General features: G+C 47.1%; 1 protein-coding gene across 2 annotated transcripts in view; it reads left to right on the forward strand.

The window, feature by feature from the left end:
- The first annotated feature begins 631 nt into the window (after positions 1-631).
- The window catches only part of SLCO5A1 (solute carrier organic anion transporter family member 5A1), an 84629-nt gene continuing 69043 nt past the window's right edge, over positions 632-16217 (forward strand). The window contains exons 1-2 of one of the 2 annotated variants that reach the window (XM_075743924.1): positions 632-1051; positions 1822-3178. In XM_075743924.1, coding sequence (XP_075600039.1) covers positions 2251-3178 — 928 coding nt within the window. In that variant the 5' untranslated portion in view covers positions 632-1051; positions 1822-2250. Of the gene's footprint in view, positions 1052-1152; positions 1296-1821; positions 3179-16217 lie in introns of those variants that run through there. The other variant, XM_075743923.1, reaches the window with a different exon arrangement.

Here is a 16217-nt window from a genome sequence, read left to right on the forward strand (position 1 = left end):
CTGCCAGAAAAGCACTAGCTATTCAGAAATGTGTAGGCTATTACACTTCTTTGGTGTATTCCTTGGCATTATTTTATGGTAAAACTTAGGGCAAAAAGAGGAATACTTCATGAGTCCACCCTCTATCAAACCGCAACAAATGTAATAATTTGCAGGACTATTTAGACTTGTCTTAGTACTAGGGCTTTGAAAACAGAGACTTGAGAGGAAAACAAACCAGTGCAATTCAAGACACTACACAAACTGAGAGAGGGGGATTAGGAAGGAACTCTATGAGAAGTAAACTCCAAACTACTTTTCCCAGGTTTTGTGCGTGTTTTCCACTTTTGGAGATAGTTTACATTGGAGACAAGACCCTGGACAAAACAGATCAGCAGGTGGCCTGGCTTTATTTTTTCCTAAAAATAAAAAAATACCCGCCCCCTTCGTTCTTTCTTCTCACTTTTCAGCAGACGCTGTAACTGAGGTCTCGTCTTCCGAATATTTCATTATTTTTTACACAACGCGATGCCACACCACGGAGCATCCTAAATGCCGCCTGGGGCTGACAACCGCGCCTACATTTCGCGGGGCGCTCCGCTCCGCTGACTTTCTCAGCGACGGGCGCCAAGTTGCAGCGTTCGGCACCTCCAGAGGCGAGCGAAGGCACCGGCCAGCCCCTCGCAAAGCCTGCCCCGCCGCCGGGCTCACCCTCCCGCAGGGGCTCCGTAGAGTCTTGCGAGGGGAGGTAAGTTGGTTTATGGCGGGCTGCCGCTCTGCCCCGTCGGTGCAGGTCGCGGGGGCCCCGGGACCCGCTCCCTGCTCGGCGGCGAGGGGAGGTCGGAGAGGACGCGAGTGCCAGGCGGTATCGCCCGCCCCAGCCCGACCCGCCGGCGCCCCGGCCCGCGGGCGGTGGCGGGCGGCGGCGGGCGCGCCTGCGCTCCGCCGCGCCGCCCGGGGAGGCGGAGGCGGCCGAGGGGGACCTGGCGTTGGGTGACAGGCGGGGTGGGGGCGCAGGGCCCGGCTGGCTCCCCGGCTCGTTCGCCGGCCAACCCCCCGCGCCGCAAGCAGGGTGAGTAGCCCCGTCCTTCTTCTCCGCGGCGGCCGGGAGAAGAGAGCCCGGAGCGCCCCGCCGGCTCCCCCGCCCTGGCCGCTGCACACCCTCCCGGGGGTGGGGGGAGAGCCGCCGCCGGGGCGCGGTTGCCCGGGCTGCCGGTACCTCCCCCGCCCGCCCGCCCTCCCCTCCCGCACCGAGCAGGCGGCGGCGGGGAGACAAAAGCGGACAAAGGAGGCAAAACGCGTGTTTGGCTGCCGGGGTAGGCAGGGCTGGGCATCACTTGTCGCACGGCGGTCCCGCGTGTCGGCGGGCACGGGGGGCACCCGGGCGAGCTAGGGCGGCGAGGTCGGCCCCGGGGTGCCGGCTCCCGGGGTGCTTGCTGCCGGGCATCGGCTTTGTTCTCCTCTCCTCCGCCCGCTGCCGCTCCCCGGGCCGCAGAGTTGTAGCGGAGTATTTATTTCAGCGTGTTTATTTTTAGGCTGGAAAATAAAAAGTCTTGGCACGGCCACCTTTAGCTGTCGCATCCGGCGCCAAATAAAAGGGTCGCGCTCTGGCCGAGGCCCACGGACGCGTACGCCCGCCCCTGCTCTTATGTAAATCCATGTGCTGTCCCCAAGGACGCGGTCCCCGGGGCGCTCCCGCGGCCCTGCCCCCCGTGGGGGCGGCGAGCACTCCCCGGAGCAAAACGCGGACTCCGGGGTCGGGCGGGCAGAGGCCGGGGCGGCGGGGAGGGGGGCGCTGGGGCCGGCGCCGCTGACCTCCCGTGCTTGCTCTCCGCCCCGCAGATCGGCGGCACTTCCCCCGGAGCTCTGTCACCGGCGTCGGCGGCGCGGAGAGAGGAAGATGCGGGCGGCGGAGCGGCAGCAGCGGCGGCGAGCGGCGCTCCCCCGCGGCGGCCGGGCTGGCCGCGGGGCTCCGGCGGGCGGCTGCTGAGCGCGGCGCCGCGGGCATGTGGCCGCGGGGAGCAGAAGCCGCGGGCAGCGGGAGCGCCCCGGCGGGCGGGCGGCCCCTTGAGCGAGACTGAGGGAGGATGGAGCCACAAAGGACTTTGGCTGACACGTGCGGCGGGGCCGGCGGCCGCGGCTAGGGCCACCCCCCTCCCCTCCCTCCTCCCCTCCCCGCTATACTGCGCTCCCGCCGGGCCCCTCAGCGCGCTCGACGCACGGCGGCGATGGAGCCGGCCGGGCTCCTCTGAGGCCGCGGCCGGACCCAGCATGGCCTCGGCGGAGACCCCGGCGCAGCGGCGCCCCGGGGCGGAGCGGCCGGCGGCAGCGGGGGGCCGGGCGGAGGCGCCGCGGTGCCGCAGCCTGCCCGCGCTCGGCGGGGCGGCGCCGCGGGGCCGCGGGGCCGCGCTCGGCTCCCCCCTGGCGGCCGGGGGGAGCGGCGGCGGCGCCCCGCTGAGCCCAGCGGCGGGACCGGCTCCCCAGGACGGACGGGGCGGGGGCCCCGCCGCCGCCGGCGGCACCGGGAGCTTCCCCCGGAGGACGGAGCGCGGCCAGCCGGCGGCTCCCGGCCGAGGGGTGTCCCCGGGCCCCCCGCTGCCGCCGCCACCGATGCTGCTGGCGGGGCCCCCGGGCAGAGTGTGCCTGCGGGCCGTGCTGGCGGACTCCCGCTTCTTCTTGGTGTGCATGTGCTTCCTGACCTTCATCCAGTCCCTCATGGTCTCCGGCTACCTGAGCAGCGTCATCACCACCATTGAGCGGAGATACAGCCTCAAGAGCTCGGAGTCGGGGCTGCTGGTCAGCTGCTTCGACATCGGGAGCCTGGTGGTGGTGGTCTTCATCAGCTACTTTGGGGGGCGCGGACGGAGGCCGCTCTGGCTGGCTGTAGGGGGGTTTTTCATCGCCCTGGGGGCTGCGCTCTTCTCCTTACCTCATTTCATCTCTCCGCCGTACCAGATCCAGGAATTGAACTCGTCCGTCAGTAACGAGGGCTTGTGCGTGACTGGCAATGGCACCGCCAAAGAGCAGTGGGACTCGCCGGCCTGCGTCAAGGACTCCGGCGGAAACGACCACTCTCTCTATGTAGCTTTATTCATCTGTGCCCAAATCCTCATTGGCATGGGCTCGACACCCATCTATACCTTGGGACCAACCTACTTAGATGACAATGTCAAGAAAGAAAATGCTTCGCTTTACCTAGGTAAGGCATCTAAGTACCAGGGTGCTTTGAAGGCTGAAGCCCAGATCTCTCTGAGGGACCAGTTACAGGCACTTCTGCCCTGTTCCTTCTGAACAACATCTGTGCAAAGCTTTCTTTCTGAAGTGAACTTTTGAAGTAAAATTGCCATGCTTTCCTATTTTAAACTCTTTTATTCCTCTTTTTGTGGAATGGTGAACAGCAGTAACAGGTGAAGCTAACGTAGTATGCGTAAAAGTGGCTGTGCTCACACCCTCCCGCACGGGGAACGGGACAGCACAGGTTGGCTTCTCTAACGCTTTTTGGCACTTGGCATTAGCCGGTGACTTTTTCAGAAAGCAATGCTAAAGTTTGCTGTGCCCCTTCAAGTTTCTTTTTGCTAATACAGAATTTTGGTCTAAATTTTGGTCAGCGTGCCTTTAGCCTAGAGTCTCAATCTATGATGTAAAGCCTTTAGAAGAACTTTGAGAGATTTTGGCATGCTTCGTTTTGCTTTTCCAGCATTCATTTATCTTTAACCAGCAATGAATTTTGACTGGCATCGGTAAATCATCTGGCAACTCAGAATGGGTTAAAAAACCTGTTGATAAAAAACAGCAAGTAAAACCTTCAGGGTTAAGAGCTCGGTTATGGGAGCTCAAGGGACGCAACAAAATCAGAGTCCGATCTGGCACCTTGCTTCCGTGAGGTACGGACCGGTCTTCCTCATAGTCCTTGTTATGGTGGGAGAAAGGGGTTTCTCAGATAACTGTGTACTAAGCTTCTTTTGAGTTTGAACATGATAACGAACACCATATATTTTTGATAGTTTGTGGAACGCGTAAGAAGAACGACTGTTTTCTGAATTTGCATTAATATTTCACATGATTCTGTAAGAAATGAGCCTCATGTACTCCTTGAAATTCTTTTCAAATAAGGAGAGGCACTTAGGAGGCTGAGAGAGCTGCCAAGGGGTTTTGGATGCTCAGCATTACCATTTGCAGTTCAATTTACTTTGGCTTTACGATAACTGTGGAGATAATAATTCTGTGCAAAATAGACATGCATGAAAGGAATACACTCGGCGTGTGTGTGCAATTACTTTAATAAGCAAAATAAGTATTTTTATTCCTTTTGACCTGTTCTTCAGCAGTTTGACTGTTCCCTGAACCGTTTTAAAGCCATGCACAGTCTATGTGCGGTGTCTTGAGAAAGCCTGAAGCACTGTTGGTTTTCGGGAGACGGAAGAGGTGTTACTGTGTTTTTTCTGTTGTTTTCACAGCATTGCTAATCTGCCTGATGAAATATTTGACAAAGAATTTTCCCTCTCTTCCTCCTCTCTGAGAAAAGTTAAGTGGTATGGAAATTTTGATTAACCTGTAATCAGCTTTATTGGCAGTATGAAAAAGCAAAGCATCTTGTTGCTGAGGTTAGTTACTGTAGTTTGGAGCAGCAGAGAGGGGACTGAAACTTTTGCAAATAGACCATTTCATACAGTTCTCAAAAACATGGAAAAAGAAATGGAAAGGCTGTAGGTGAGGAGCGAAGGGTAAAAGAGATGAAGGGTGTAAAAGGAGGAAGAAGTCTTCACCAAAGGGGGGGATAAGGTCAGCGGTCGGAAATCCTCACTGTGCAGGAGAAAGGATGCCTACCGCTGAAGTGCTTCTAGCACAGGAAATCGTAATAAAGTGACTCAGGTAACTTTTAATTGCGGCAAAGATCAGCCTTAAAGTTAACAAAGGTAAAAGACACCAGCAGCTGTTGGAAGACTGTGTGTGACCCTGTCACCAGGCACTGAAGGCAGCTTTGATCTATACTGGGAATAAGTTGAAGTTCATACGCAGTGATACAGAAAAGCAAAGATGAGGTACCCAGCTGAAGTGTAAATGAAAAATTTATGCCTGTGATCTGATTGTGTCCACAGGGAGAAGAACTAAAACGAACACGAAGCATGTTTAAACATAGAATAAAATGTACCATCACCTCCTTTCAGTCTTTAAGCCACTCAGGGCTAGAAGCAATGTTGCTTGCCATTAGAAATCTTGGTATTATCTTTTTTAAACAGTGTGAAATTCTGAGGAAACTTTTAACTCCTTCAGGTTTGAATATTTACCTCGCTTTAGACATAGGCCAATGACTTTTTGAGGGGCAGGAGTACAATCTGAGTTCAGTGGAAAAAAAGAGCATTGTTTGGCATGTTGATGTGAGCAAACATGGTTTTTGGAGCTTCTCAGAGGTTTGGAATGTTTAATGTCCTCGAGGAGAGGGATTTGTGGGTGGCAGGCAGCCCAGCCAGGCACGGGGATGGGATAGAGGTGGCCGGGGCATGGCTCTGCAGGCCAGCCACTGCACATCTTGCGTTACGCAATGCCTGTTTCTCAAGGCAGTGTGATTATATTACTGGGGCAAGCTATGCAAATGATGTCATAATGTAAAATGTATGTCTGCATGTAGACATGAGCTAACAAAAAGTCTTGGAGTGGGCTGTGGGAGCCGAGAGGTTTTGAAAAGAGAAGAAAGCCTGGTGAGACAGATGCGAGTCATGCAGATACATGTGTCTGAGTGAGGACAGTTAAAAAAAAAAGGTATCCTCTGACATAAAGTGGAAGGTCACTAACGTGTTTGTTTGTAATCATGCTGGTATTGCATTCTATTTTTTTTTTCCAAAGAAATGTAACATATATAAAGATGTGTTCAGGCGAGAAACTTTCTTTACGAGCATGCACATGATAAAAGTTCCACCGAGCTGCAGAGCCGAAGAGCTCTTCCACACTGCGAGTGTGCCCACTAATCGTAGGTCAGTAAAGCCCCCCTGAGTATCACTAATCCTGATTCTGCAAAAACTCACCTTATGTGGCTGTGGAAGCTATTTTATTTATTTTCCAAGTTAATCCAGCTCAGGGCTCGAGTGGCAATAGCATATCCTCTTAAGTGTAGGCATGCAAGCTCAATGTGGACAGCTGTTTTAACATTCCTGGCTGGAAGTCCTGCTCTCAAAAAACATATTCGATGCTTATACATAGTCTCTTGGCTGCCTACACTTAAGTCCATCTGTCAGGGTGGCAAGGCGCCAGTTTACAAGGTGGTATGTGGTTTGCAGTAGGACAAAGGTGCCAAGCAAGGATGTGTATTTGGGCCGTCTGCATAGCAATGTGCGAGCTCACTCTTCTGCAGGATGTTTCTTCCTTGTTAAGGCAGTGCCACCTCCGGGTCCTCCTGCCCCTTAAACCTGGCGGTGCTTTGATGCCCTGATGCTAACTTTGAGAAAATGTATGACATCAGGCTTGGGAGCAAGTGGTGATTGTAACAGGTGCCTAGGAAATATAAGAACCGGCTCTCTTAATCACAGATAATCCAAAATGGAAGTTACACACTTTCTGTAAAAACTGAGCAATCACTAAGTTGTCTCCGTCCGCTCCTAAACTCTCTCCCTTCTGAGTTTAGCCATGCTGTAGCATGTCTGTCGTCAGCTGTCTGATGTGTGTCGGTTCTCTTTCTAATTTATTAATTAATTAAATTAATTGCAATTTAATTTGGAGTCAGATTGGACTTCATGAGTCTTGTTTTGTGCTCTCGATGTTGTTTCTGCTACTTGTCAAATTCTAACACTTAAACACAGTTTTTTCCTAAAGACTGTGGATTTTTTTTGTAAGGATCCGATAGTTTGTCTTGAATGTGAATTTATCTTGTGATTGTATCATGAATATATCATGAATTTTAAAAGCAGTTCCTTCAAATGAACTGTGGCACTTGGAAAGGGAAGTTTTATTAGTGGTATTATAGTGCCTGAATATTTTTTAAATATTTTGCTTCTTTTGCAAGTTGATACTGTGATAAAAAGGGAATTTACTTTGAGAATTTGTGCATAGAAGGTCAATGTTAGGTTTTACAGAAATGTTACATTAATGAGAATATTTGAGCATTCAGGAATGGCTAGTACCCCCAAAAATGACTAGTGGATGAATTAGTCATTGTGCTAAGGATGTTTTATTTCAGTTTCCAGAATGCTATCGGCTGGTTAGGATATGATATAAGAAAAGGGTCTAAGTTTAATTTCATGCAGACTCTCCATAGTTTTGGGAACAAACCATAATTACAAAATGCAAAGATAAAGGTTTTATGAGCTAAGAGCTGAAAAATTGGATAAACCCGTGTAAATGGGGCTGGTGCAGATAATGGCTTGAGAGCCAGGAAAGTAAAAAACCTTTCCTAACCTGGAAAAAGAACAAATATTTAGACTAGTTTCAAAAATATCTTGGACTCTAGCTTTGTTATCATGAGGATCATTTGTGGGTTGCTGTTTCTAGCATTAGGTAAACCATTTCACTGTGAGTGTATTCAACTTGGAAATCACCTTCCTACTGGTGTTTTACAGCTGGATGCTCTGTGTACCCCTCATGTCTTTTACAGACTTCCCCAGAGCATATCAACATGTATATATGTTGATTGTATTTATTGTATTTCTAGTTAAATGTACCCTTATATTGATGTCCTGCCTGGAAGGAGAGGGCAGAAGGAGCAGCTTCACGTACTCCATCAGAAACCCACCACCTCTGCCTGCTGGGTCCTGGGGCAGAGTCCAGCTGCCAAACGAGCTGGGCCTCCATAACATGCCGTTGCCTGGATGTTGGCAGGAGAAGCCCTGCGTTTTTGTGCCGCTGTGATTGATTCGTTTCGGTCTGGCCACTTCTGGGGTTACGGATGCCGCTGGAGGACAGGGGCTGGAGTCTGTCGGGGGCATCAGGTCCTCTGGGTGGATGCTGCAAGATCACTGAGGTTTTCCAAGGCAGGATCAACTTTCTAGCTGAACAGGAAGGACCGTCTGGAAGCAGTGAAGCAGCTGACCAGCATTTCATTTTATTCTCACCATTCAGCCTATGACCAGTTGTGGTTTACATCGAATATGCTTCCTGCTACCCGATATCAGAAAACACTAGTTTCCTACAGGGTTTTCTCAGCATTGATCCCTACAGGCATAGTACATTTATTTTTACATGTCCGTGAGGAGGCAGGATTTTATGAATCAAAAATCGAAGCAAAAGGGCATGTTCACCAGCATTTTTTATTGTTTGCTGTATTTCCCTTGTAAAAGAACAGCGTGCTGAGCTTAGTTGTCAAATACAGGGTTTTAGTTCATCTTAGTGAAAGCCACATCTTGGTTTATAGGCTAACGTAGCCTAACACTGAGACTTGGCCCATCGGCAGTCTTTTCTGTGCAAACATGTGCTTGCTTTGTTTGCACACTTGGCTGGGCAGAGCTAGCTGCAGGCTGAGTGCGCTGTGCTCTCGGCTGGGTGTAGAGAGCATTTTGGGATACAGGTGAAGTGACGGTGGGTCTGTTTATGCATATGGATTATATTGTTTTCCAATACATGATTTAGCACTCAGAGGGTTCAGTATTGTGCTTCTCTGGCATTTCTGTAACACCTTTTTTGTGAAAACACTGATCAGGCATCAGGCATGGTTCCTAATAATTATTTAAAGTAGTACTATGCAGTTCTATTGCCCTTTGCTATAGCGGAGGAAATAGATAAATTTTACTTTTCTTCTCCAGTTTAGTCTCCTGCTCCATAGATGGACTGATACCTTTTTTTTTTCATAGTGTAATCTTAAATATAATTTTCTTAGGCATTTAGAGAAGGTGGGGTTCTGTGTCCATCTAAGCAGTGTGTGCATGCAATGAGTTCGATGAAAGGTCGGGGCAGCCTTTCCTCTGAAATTTTCTGCCTGGGGGATTTAGTGTTGTGAGTAATATACCTTCACTGGCCCTGCCAGTGTTGTGTCCCTTGGGGATGCTTTCTGCATCTCTCCTGTGGTGTCCTTGCCATGAGCTATGTCATTGTTCACAGCTTTATTGACAAAGCATCGCTTGAAGTAACTGGCAAAATGTGTTTTGCCCTTCTTAGGAGCAAGAGGAGACTTATGCACATATTTCCCTGATTGTCTCTATCCTTTTGTATTCAAGGAGAAAAACTGGGTGGGATCCAGGGATCTGAAACACACTGAAGTCCCAGGCCCAGTTGTTTTCCTTGCTTAGCATTTGTCAAAATGTTTAGCATTTTGTTTCTGAGGCTGAGAGTGCCCTTTTCACCTGTCGAGTTGGGGAATGGTGTTTTCTTGGATAGCAGCTCCTCTCTTCTCTGCTTCTTTGAGCAGACAAGCGTCTGAACCTGCCGTGGTCCCCGGAGAAGCTTGGAAACTTAGATGTGAAAGTGGCTTTTAAGTAACAGCTTGTTTGTATCTTCTCCCAGGAACTGAAAGCTTGGGATCTAGTGTCTGATTACCCCGGGGCTGGAAACTTGAGCTGTCTCCTGGATACCCTGACTATTTTGTAAAGGGTCACTGTAATTACTCCTGTTGCAGGTGGATTAGAGATGCTTTGTGTTTCATGCATTTTCCCTTAACCTTCATTCAGTGGCCACCTCACCTGGGAGGACTTAATTGCTGTGAAAGTGCTTATGCAGTCAAAAGAAAGGAGACTGGATTTCTGCCTACCATCATTCAAAGAATTTCTCCCTACCATCATTCAAAGATATGTAGGTTTCTGTCTTGGCTGTGCAGGGAACGTGGGCAATTAAATAAATGAAGCTCGACTTGCTGTTTCATCCTGAAGGTCAGCACCTAAAAATTCTGATTTTTAAAGTAGGTGAATGGATTTCATCCATGGATTTTAAAAGAGCAGAAAAGTAACTCAGTCATTAGACTAGTCTCACGCTCTCTTTTTAATCCTATTTTAAGTCTTTTTCACCCTGATAGAACTTTTAAAACCCTTGTTACTTGGGAAACATGAACTCAGTTTTCCTTTTTTGTTGGTTTTACATGCCTTTCTCATTTCTTTTGGAAACAGCTGAGAAGTTACCATGCAAAAATGGCACATACTTCAACTGGTCCCCTCTGGCAGTTGCTGCCTCTGTTGACTCTAGTCAAGTAAGTGTTAGCTCTGTGTCATGCTGCTGATGGATCGGACAGTGCCACACGAACTCCAAAGGCAGGGCAAGCCGATTTCCTGCCTTCCTGTGAATTGTTTCCAGAGCTGTCAAAATTTCAGCTCCAAGTCCAAGGGTGCCTTTGCAACCCCCCCTCAGTAGCTGGGGGGGTGCTGTGAGTTGTTAGGGCTGTAATCTGAAGGTGAAGTGGCACAGTCGGAAGAGGGAAATATTTTCCCCGGGGAACCTCTAGAAGTGAGGGCTCTACACAAGGAGCAAACAACTCTGTTGGCTTTCTGGGTCCTGGTGTCCGTGCTTTTATTCAAGCAGCAAGGCTCAGTTGGACTATTCGGGCACACGGGCCGGAGCTAGCAAAGTCTATGGCAGCAGACGACTGTGGTTCAGTGCAAACTAATTCCACTTGAGTCAGCCAGATCCGTACCCCAAGTTCTTCCAAGTGCCCAGAAAAAAATAGGACGTTTCCCATGATGGGAAAGAATATGTCAGTGTCCGGCAGCACAGAGAAGTATGGGCTGTGTCCTGCTTTGCTGCTGAACAGTTGGGAATTTGGGCATCTGTTGTGCTGTCACAAGGCCAGAAATTCAGTCACTGCATGGCGTTAACGGGAGAGCTAACGAACCGAGGACTTTCCTCTTCCCTTTCCTCCATCCTTCTCTTCTGCCACGGTGAATTTGTGCTTACCTGAGAAATTGGGAAGTGCGGACACAGAAACTGGAGTGCTATTTTATGCTGCCGTTAGACCCGATAGTCTAATCTGAAAGCACTAATTCTCATGTAGGTTAACAGCTTACTTGGCAGCAAAGACAAATTACACCAGTTGAAAACATCGTACTCGAGTATTAATTACATTTTGTGGTGAGTTTGGAGGAGATGCAGTTGGAAAAATAATGTATATTTTTACTTGTAATTTGAACAAGTGGATACAAAATTATTCAAAGAAAATAAACATGAACTGTGTCATGCGAAGTACTTGCAAAACAGTACTGCATGTTTAATAATCATATGCTCCTGTGCTGTTTCTTTTTGATTTTCTATTCCATTTTGAGTATGGGTTTTTCAACAGCCTGCTTTTTTTTCATTAGCTTGCTGGAATATTTTTTGGTTGCTCCCATTTTTTCCCGTACATATGTTGATATTAACACTTTCTTTTTTCTTGCACCATGCACAGCAGGACCTCAATCTGACCATTACCCTCTGCACCTTTTATTTTTGGTGCCTACAGGATTAGAATGAAAGCCTCAAGAGTGTCTCAGAATTGATTTTCTTAAAATTCAGTGCTGCTCTGAAACCACCTACCAGCTCTTAAGTTGCTTGAATTTAGTAAGCTTTTGTAAATTAGCAACTACTTTCCATATTTATCTGTCTGTTTTCAATCAGCTGCTTCTAAGTGATAATAAGTAGATCCTGGATGGATTCTCCTGTGGTTGTATCCTTTCTTTTCTAGATTAATTAAGCTATCCTCTAGAGTCAGAATATTTCAGATAATCCATGTATTAGCCGAGCATATCTTCTGATAGATGCATTGCTAGCAAGGGCATGGTATTTGCTGTTTCGTGCTCAAGTTGTAGTTTACTGCAGTGTTTGTCACAGATTTGTTCACGGTGCTTTACTTCAGGTGTCATGTAGGCACTCAAAGGTGCCAGTGGGCTCCTGACGTCAAGTGCTCCCAATGACACCTTAGTTCTCACTTCTTTTTATCAGTCCCCGGTTAGATTGAAATCTAAATACCCAACCTCCCCAGACATATTTTAAGAAATGTGTTTTTGTAGATAAACCAAAGTAGATAGTGAAATAGTTGTGAGCACACTGTGGTGGCTGCTAACCTGTAATTACTCCAACAGAATGTGTTAAGCCAGCCTCATTTGTGTCTAAAAATATCTAAAGGAAATACTCTGTAAGATATTATCTGATGTTGCTGTGTGTTAAGCTTTCACTGTACTTAAAGAGAAATTGCTGTATTCAGCTGAGCTGTTGATCCAGTAGATTTTGCTAGGTGTAAGATGACTGAAAACACTACCTTTTCTATGAAAGGTCCCAAAGGAATCAGCTCGTACGCTCAGAAGTCAAGACCATGTGAAATTCACGAGCAGAATACCCTCAGGATGCTGGTTAGGTGGCATTTTTCAGCTGAAGCAAAACCAGGAAAGTTGAAGGAGAAGGGGAAGTTTAGTGCCAGTGGCGTGGGACCAGCAGTGCTCTTCTCTGGTGTGGTCCCAGGTGGTGGAGGGCAGAGCCAGAAGGGGCTGTGGCCAGGGGGCACCTGGTGGGGCCAGTTCCAGGTGGAGTCCATGGGAAGGGCTAAAGATGCTTCTGTGTCTGTGGAGTCCGGGAAAGCCCCTGGCAAGGCAAGGGAGTTTTGGAGATGGAGACAACAGAGAAGCTTTTCTTCTGCCCACACTTCTTTCCCCCAGCCCAGCATTTCCCAACATGCCTCTCCACACCATCCGTCTGTCCCTGCCGTTTCAGTAGCTGGAGTTTAAAAAATAATAACAAAATAGTTTGCCACTTTGTGAATCTGAATTTACGTTTCTGTTTGTTACTTCATCCCAGTGAGTGAAGATGAGGTTTAATAGAGAGTGTAACCTTTTGGAGCGCGAATATCTTCAGTAATAACCCTCTCATTTTAAAACGTAAAAAATTTGCAGAAGACCACTACGTAATATTTGTCTATAATTTTTGTAAATGGGTGGTTTATATCAACTTGATTTAATACAGCTCTCTCATGACAAAAATAGTGAGGGGATCCCTAGGGAAATTTTATAGTCGTGGGGGAATATAGATAAAACATGAGCTTTTGAGTCTGCAGTATGGTAGTGCTGATGCACACAAATTCACACATTTATCTGGTAAGTTACATAATTGACCTAAAATGGGAATTTCAGAAAATTAAATTTCTTCTGCTGATAGCATGACTGAGGGCAGGAAGTGGCATTTTGGGGTTGTTGGAAACAAGTAGGTGTTAGTTTGTCACCACACCTGCACTGTGTAAGTGGAGGAATATTAGTCCTATTATATAAAGAGAGTAAAAAGGCTCTGAACTCAGCCCTTCATTACTGTCATGTAATGCCATACCGTAAATAATTTTTTAAAGGCAGAGCTGCGGAGTGAACGGTTGCTTGAAGGAAGAGCTGTACTCTAAGTTATGGTTCCTAAGTAGCAATTGCAGTCTCTTGTTAGGTGGAAGCTCTGTATATTCATTGGCCTCAGTGACTGAATATTTTAATGGGACAGTAATGGTAATGGCAAAGATAGAGCTGGCCTGTGTGAATTCCATTGGCTGCAGATGCAAAATAGGCAATGATATCTGTATATTTACTCCCATGGATTCTCCAAAAGCTCTGGGAGAAAGAAGATGAGCATTTCATTTGGGAAAGAGTACTCTCTGCATTTAGAGTACCTCTGTGCCTGAGCCTATGCAGAAGTATAAAAAAAGACCTTTCTTCATTAGCTTTTGATATTTGCTAGCAATTGATTTTTGGTTTGATTAGGACGTTTTTTGTGCTTACTGAGTTTATGGGTTATAAGTCTCCAAAGCTGGAACTCCAGCTTATAACCCATAGCTCAATAAGCTCCATCTTTGGACGCTTAGAAGCAAGTAGGACACAGACAGCAGGTAGAGAGGCATTTCACCTTGAAAGGCAAAATAAAAAGACTGGGTAAGGCTACTGCACCTATGCATTTGTGGTAATTAAAAGAAGTCCAGAGGAGGGCCACGAAGCTGATCAGAGGGCTGGAGCACCTCTCCTATGAAGACAGGCTGAGAGAGTTGGGATTGTTCAGCCTGGAGAAGAGAAGGCTCCGGGGAGATATAATTGCGGCTTACCAGTACCTGAAGGGGCCTAGAGGAAGGATGGTGAGGGACTGTTTATCAGGGACTGTAGGGACAGGACAAGGGGGAATGGGTTTAAGGTGAAGGAGGGTCGATTTAGATTAGATGTTGGAAAGAAATTCTTTACTGTGAGAGTGGTGAGGCACTGGAACAGGTTGCCCAGAGAGGTTGTGGATGCCCCATCCCTGGAAGTGTTTAAGACCAGGTTGGATGGGGCTTTGGGCAACCTGGTCTAGTGGAGGGTGTCCCTGCCCATGGCAGGGGGGTTGGAACTAGGTGATCTTTAAGGTCCCTTCCAACCCAAACCATTCTATGATTCTATGATAAGATCAGCCTTCTATAAGAAATGAGGTGAAACTGATTGACTGGTATTTGTCAGGTTGGCTAACGGTGAAGGAGGTGAAAAGAGCTTTTAAATCTGGTGACTCAGAAACCTTGGGTACATGTGTACCTTCTCAGCCTACAGTAAGGATAAGAGATGCAATTTACTGGAGAAAAATAGAGGAATATACAAACTAAAATAATGTTAAGAGTTCCTACACTGATGTTGTTAGAGCAGCTATTACTCCTTTGGGTAAGTAGTAATATTTTAAGTATTCGGATAAGGTAAAAATGAGCTGTTTATGATCAGATGGATCTGTAATTAACTTCCCTTCATCCTTATTCTCCCTTTCATCTTCCCCTGCATCCCCACAATCCAAATTTTAATCCTACAAAAAGAAGAGCTTACCATGGCTGTGATGCAATGTAATGCTTTCAAGAACCCCCCTTGTTTTAATTGAGTTGTACTGTGTATTTATGCATATCTTGAGGATTACAGAGACTAAAGAAGGGATCTATCATATGTCACAGTTTCAGGGTATGCGAGAAATGACATCTCATTGTTTACCCAAGTTGGCATACTGAAATCTTTTGCTAACTGTTGGGTCAGTGTTGACCACTTTCCTGTAAGAGAAGAAGATGTAACTGGTTCAGCCAGCGAGAAGACTGCTGAATGGTCGTGGCAGAAGAGTTTGAGAGCCATGAGGTTTATATTAGCAGATAGGTATCCTACACAATGCATCAGCTGCATTTTGTTTGAATTATGCCTGACAGGAAAAAGAACAGTGTTGTGTATTAGGAATGTGGTGAATTTCCCTTGTCTAGTTTAATAAGATGCTCATATCAGTTATTTTGTGATCTGAGCATTAGGATTTCTCCAAGGTACAACTGCTGGGCTAAGCAACTCTTCTAGTGCTGGATTAATCCCAGTTTGCGTGGCCTGTCTGGAGATATTAGAAGAATTAGTAGCATAGCATTAGAAGAGACGGTAGCATAACCCATGTGACTGTGTCAGAGAGTCCCTGGATGCTCTTAGGACTGCTGTCTGCTGCTTTTCTACTGGATCAGGATACAGAGTGTGAGGAGCAGTGCGGTTATTTTTGTATGCAGAGGACTGAAAAATATTACAACAATTGTGCCCTTAATTTAGACTGTATTGCATTCCTGTTAAATTAAAAGCAAAAATGTGTTGAGTTTTTTGCTTTCCCCCCCCCCCCATTTTCTTGAATAACAAAATAGTGTGGCGCTTGGGGAACTGACAGCTGGTGGTTTTCTGATGCAGGAGATTTGACTTGAAGAATATATGTGTGGGTGTGATGATATGAGGCAGCCTCTTTGTACAACCCCTTGGTGATGTGCTGTATGTGCTCTTGTTATACATAGTGCCAAAATAGACAGTAATCCTCTTACGTGGGATTGTGAAGCAAGTAATAATAGAGCACAAGTCAGTGTCATCAGTTCAGAGCTGGTTTTTTTTGATAAACATATTTGTCATTTGTATCTCCTACATTCTTTAGTACTTCTTAGTCTTTATATTAACTAAGCCCTTCTCTCCAGCTGCAAATGTTAATGTTTCACAATCGTAATGTCAGCTGCAATCAAGACCTTTCTATTCATCCTTGTAATTGATGCACTTGCTTTAAAAAGGCCACAGAGATTTTAAGTTTTATAATTCAACTCATTTCCTAATATGAAAAATTCAGATGAAGAAAAACTCTAAGATCACTTAGTCTGCATAAAACATTTCAACTGTCTTACGAGGCACCCTGAAAAGATCTGAAGCAATCAGAGTTACTATCTGCAGGCTGTTCATCCCATTTAGAAAACATGAAGTTGGCTGCTATGCAGCAGGGTAGGCACCATAAGCGTGTGCTGGAGGAGAAGACAAGCAATTAGCTCTACAGCAAGCACAATCAGAGCAGAAAGGAAGGTCTGGAGGCGTTTAATTAATACTAATGCTTTTGTG

The sequence above is a fragment of the Balearica regulorum genome, chromosome 2 (assembly GCF_011004875.1).
Source record: "Balearica regulorum gibbericeps isolate bBalReg1 chromosome 2, bBalReg1.pri, whole genome shotgun sequence".
In the NCBI taxonomy this organism is placed as follows: Eukaryota; Metazoa; Chordata; class Aves; order Gruiformes; family Gruidae; genus Balearica; species Balearica regulorum.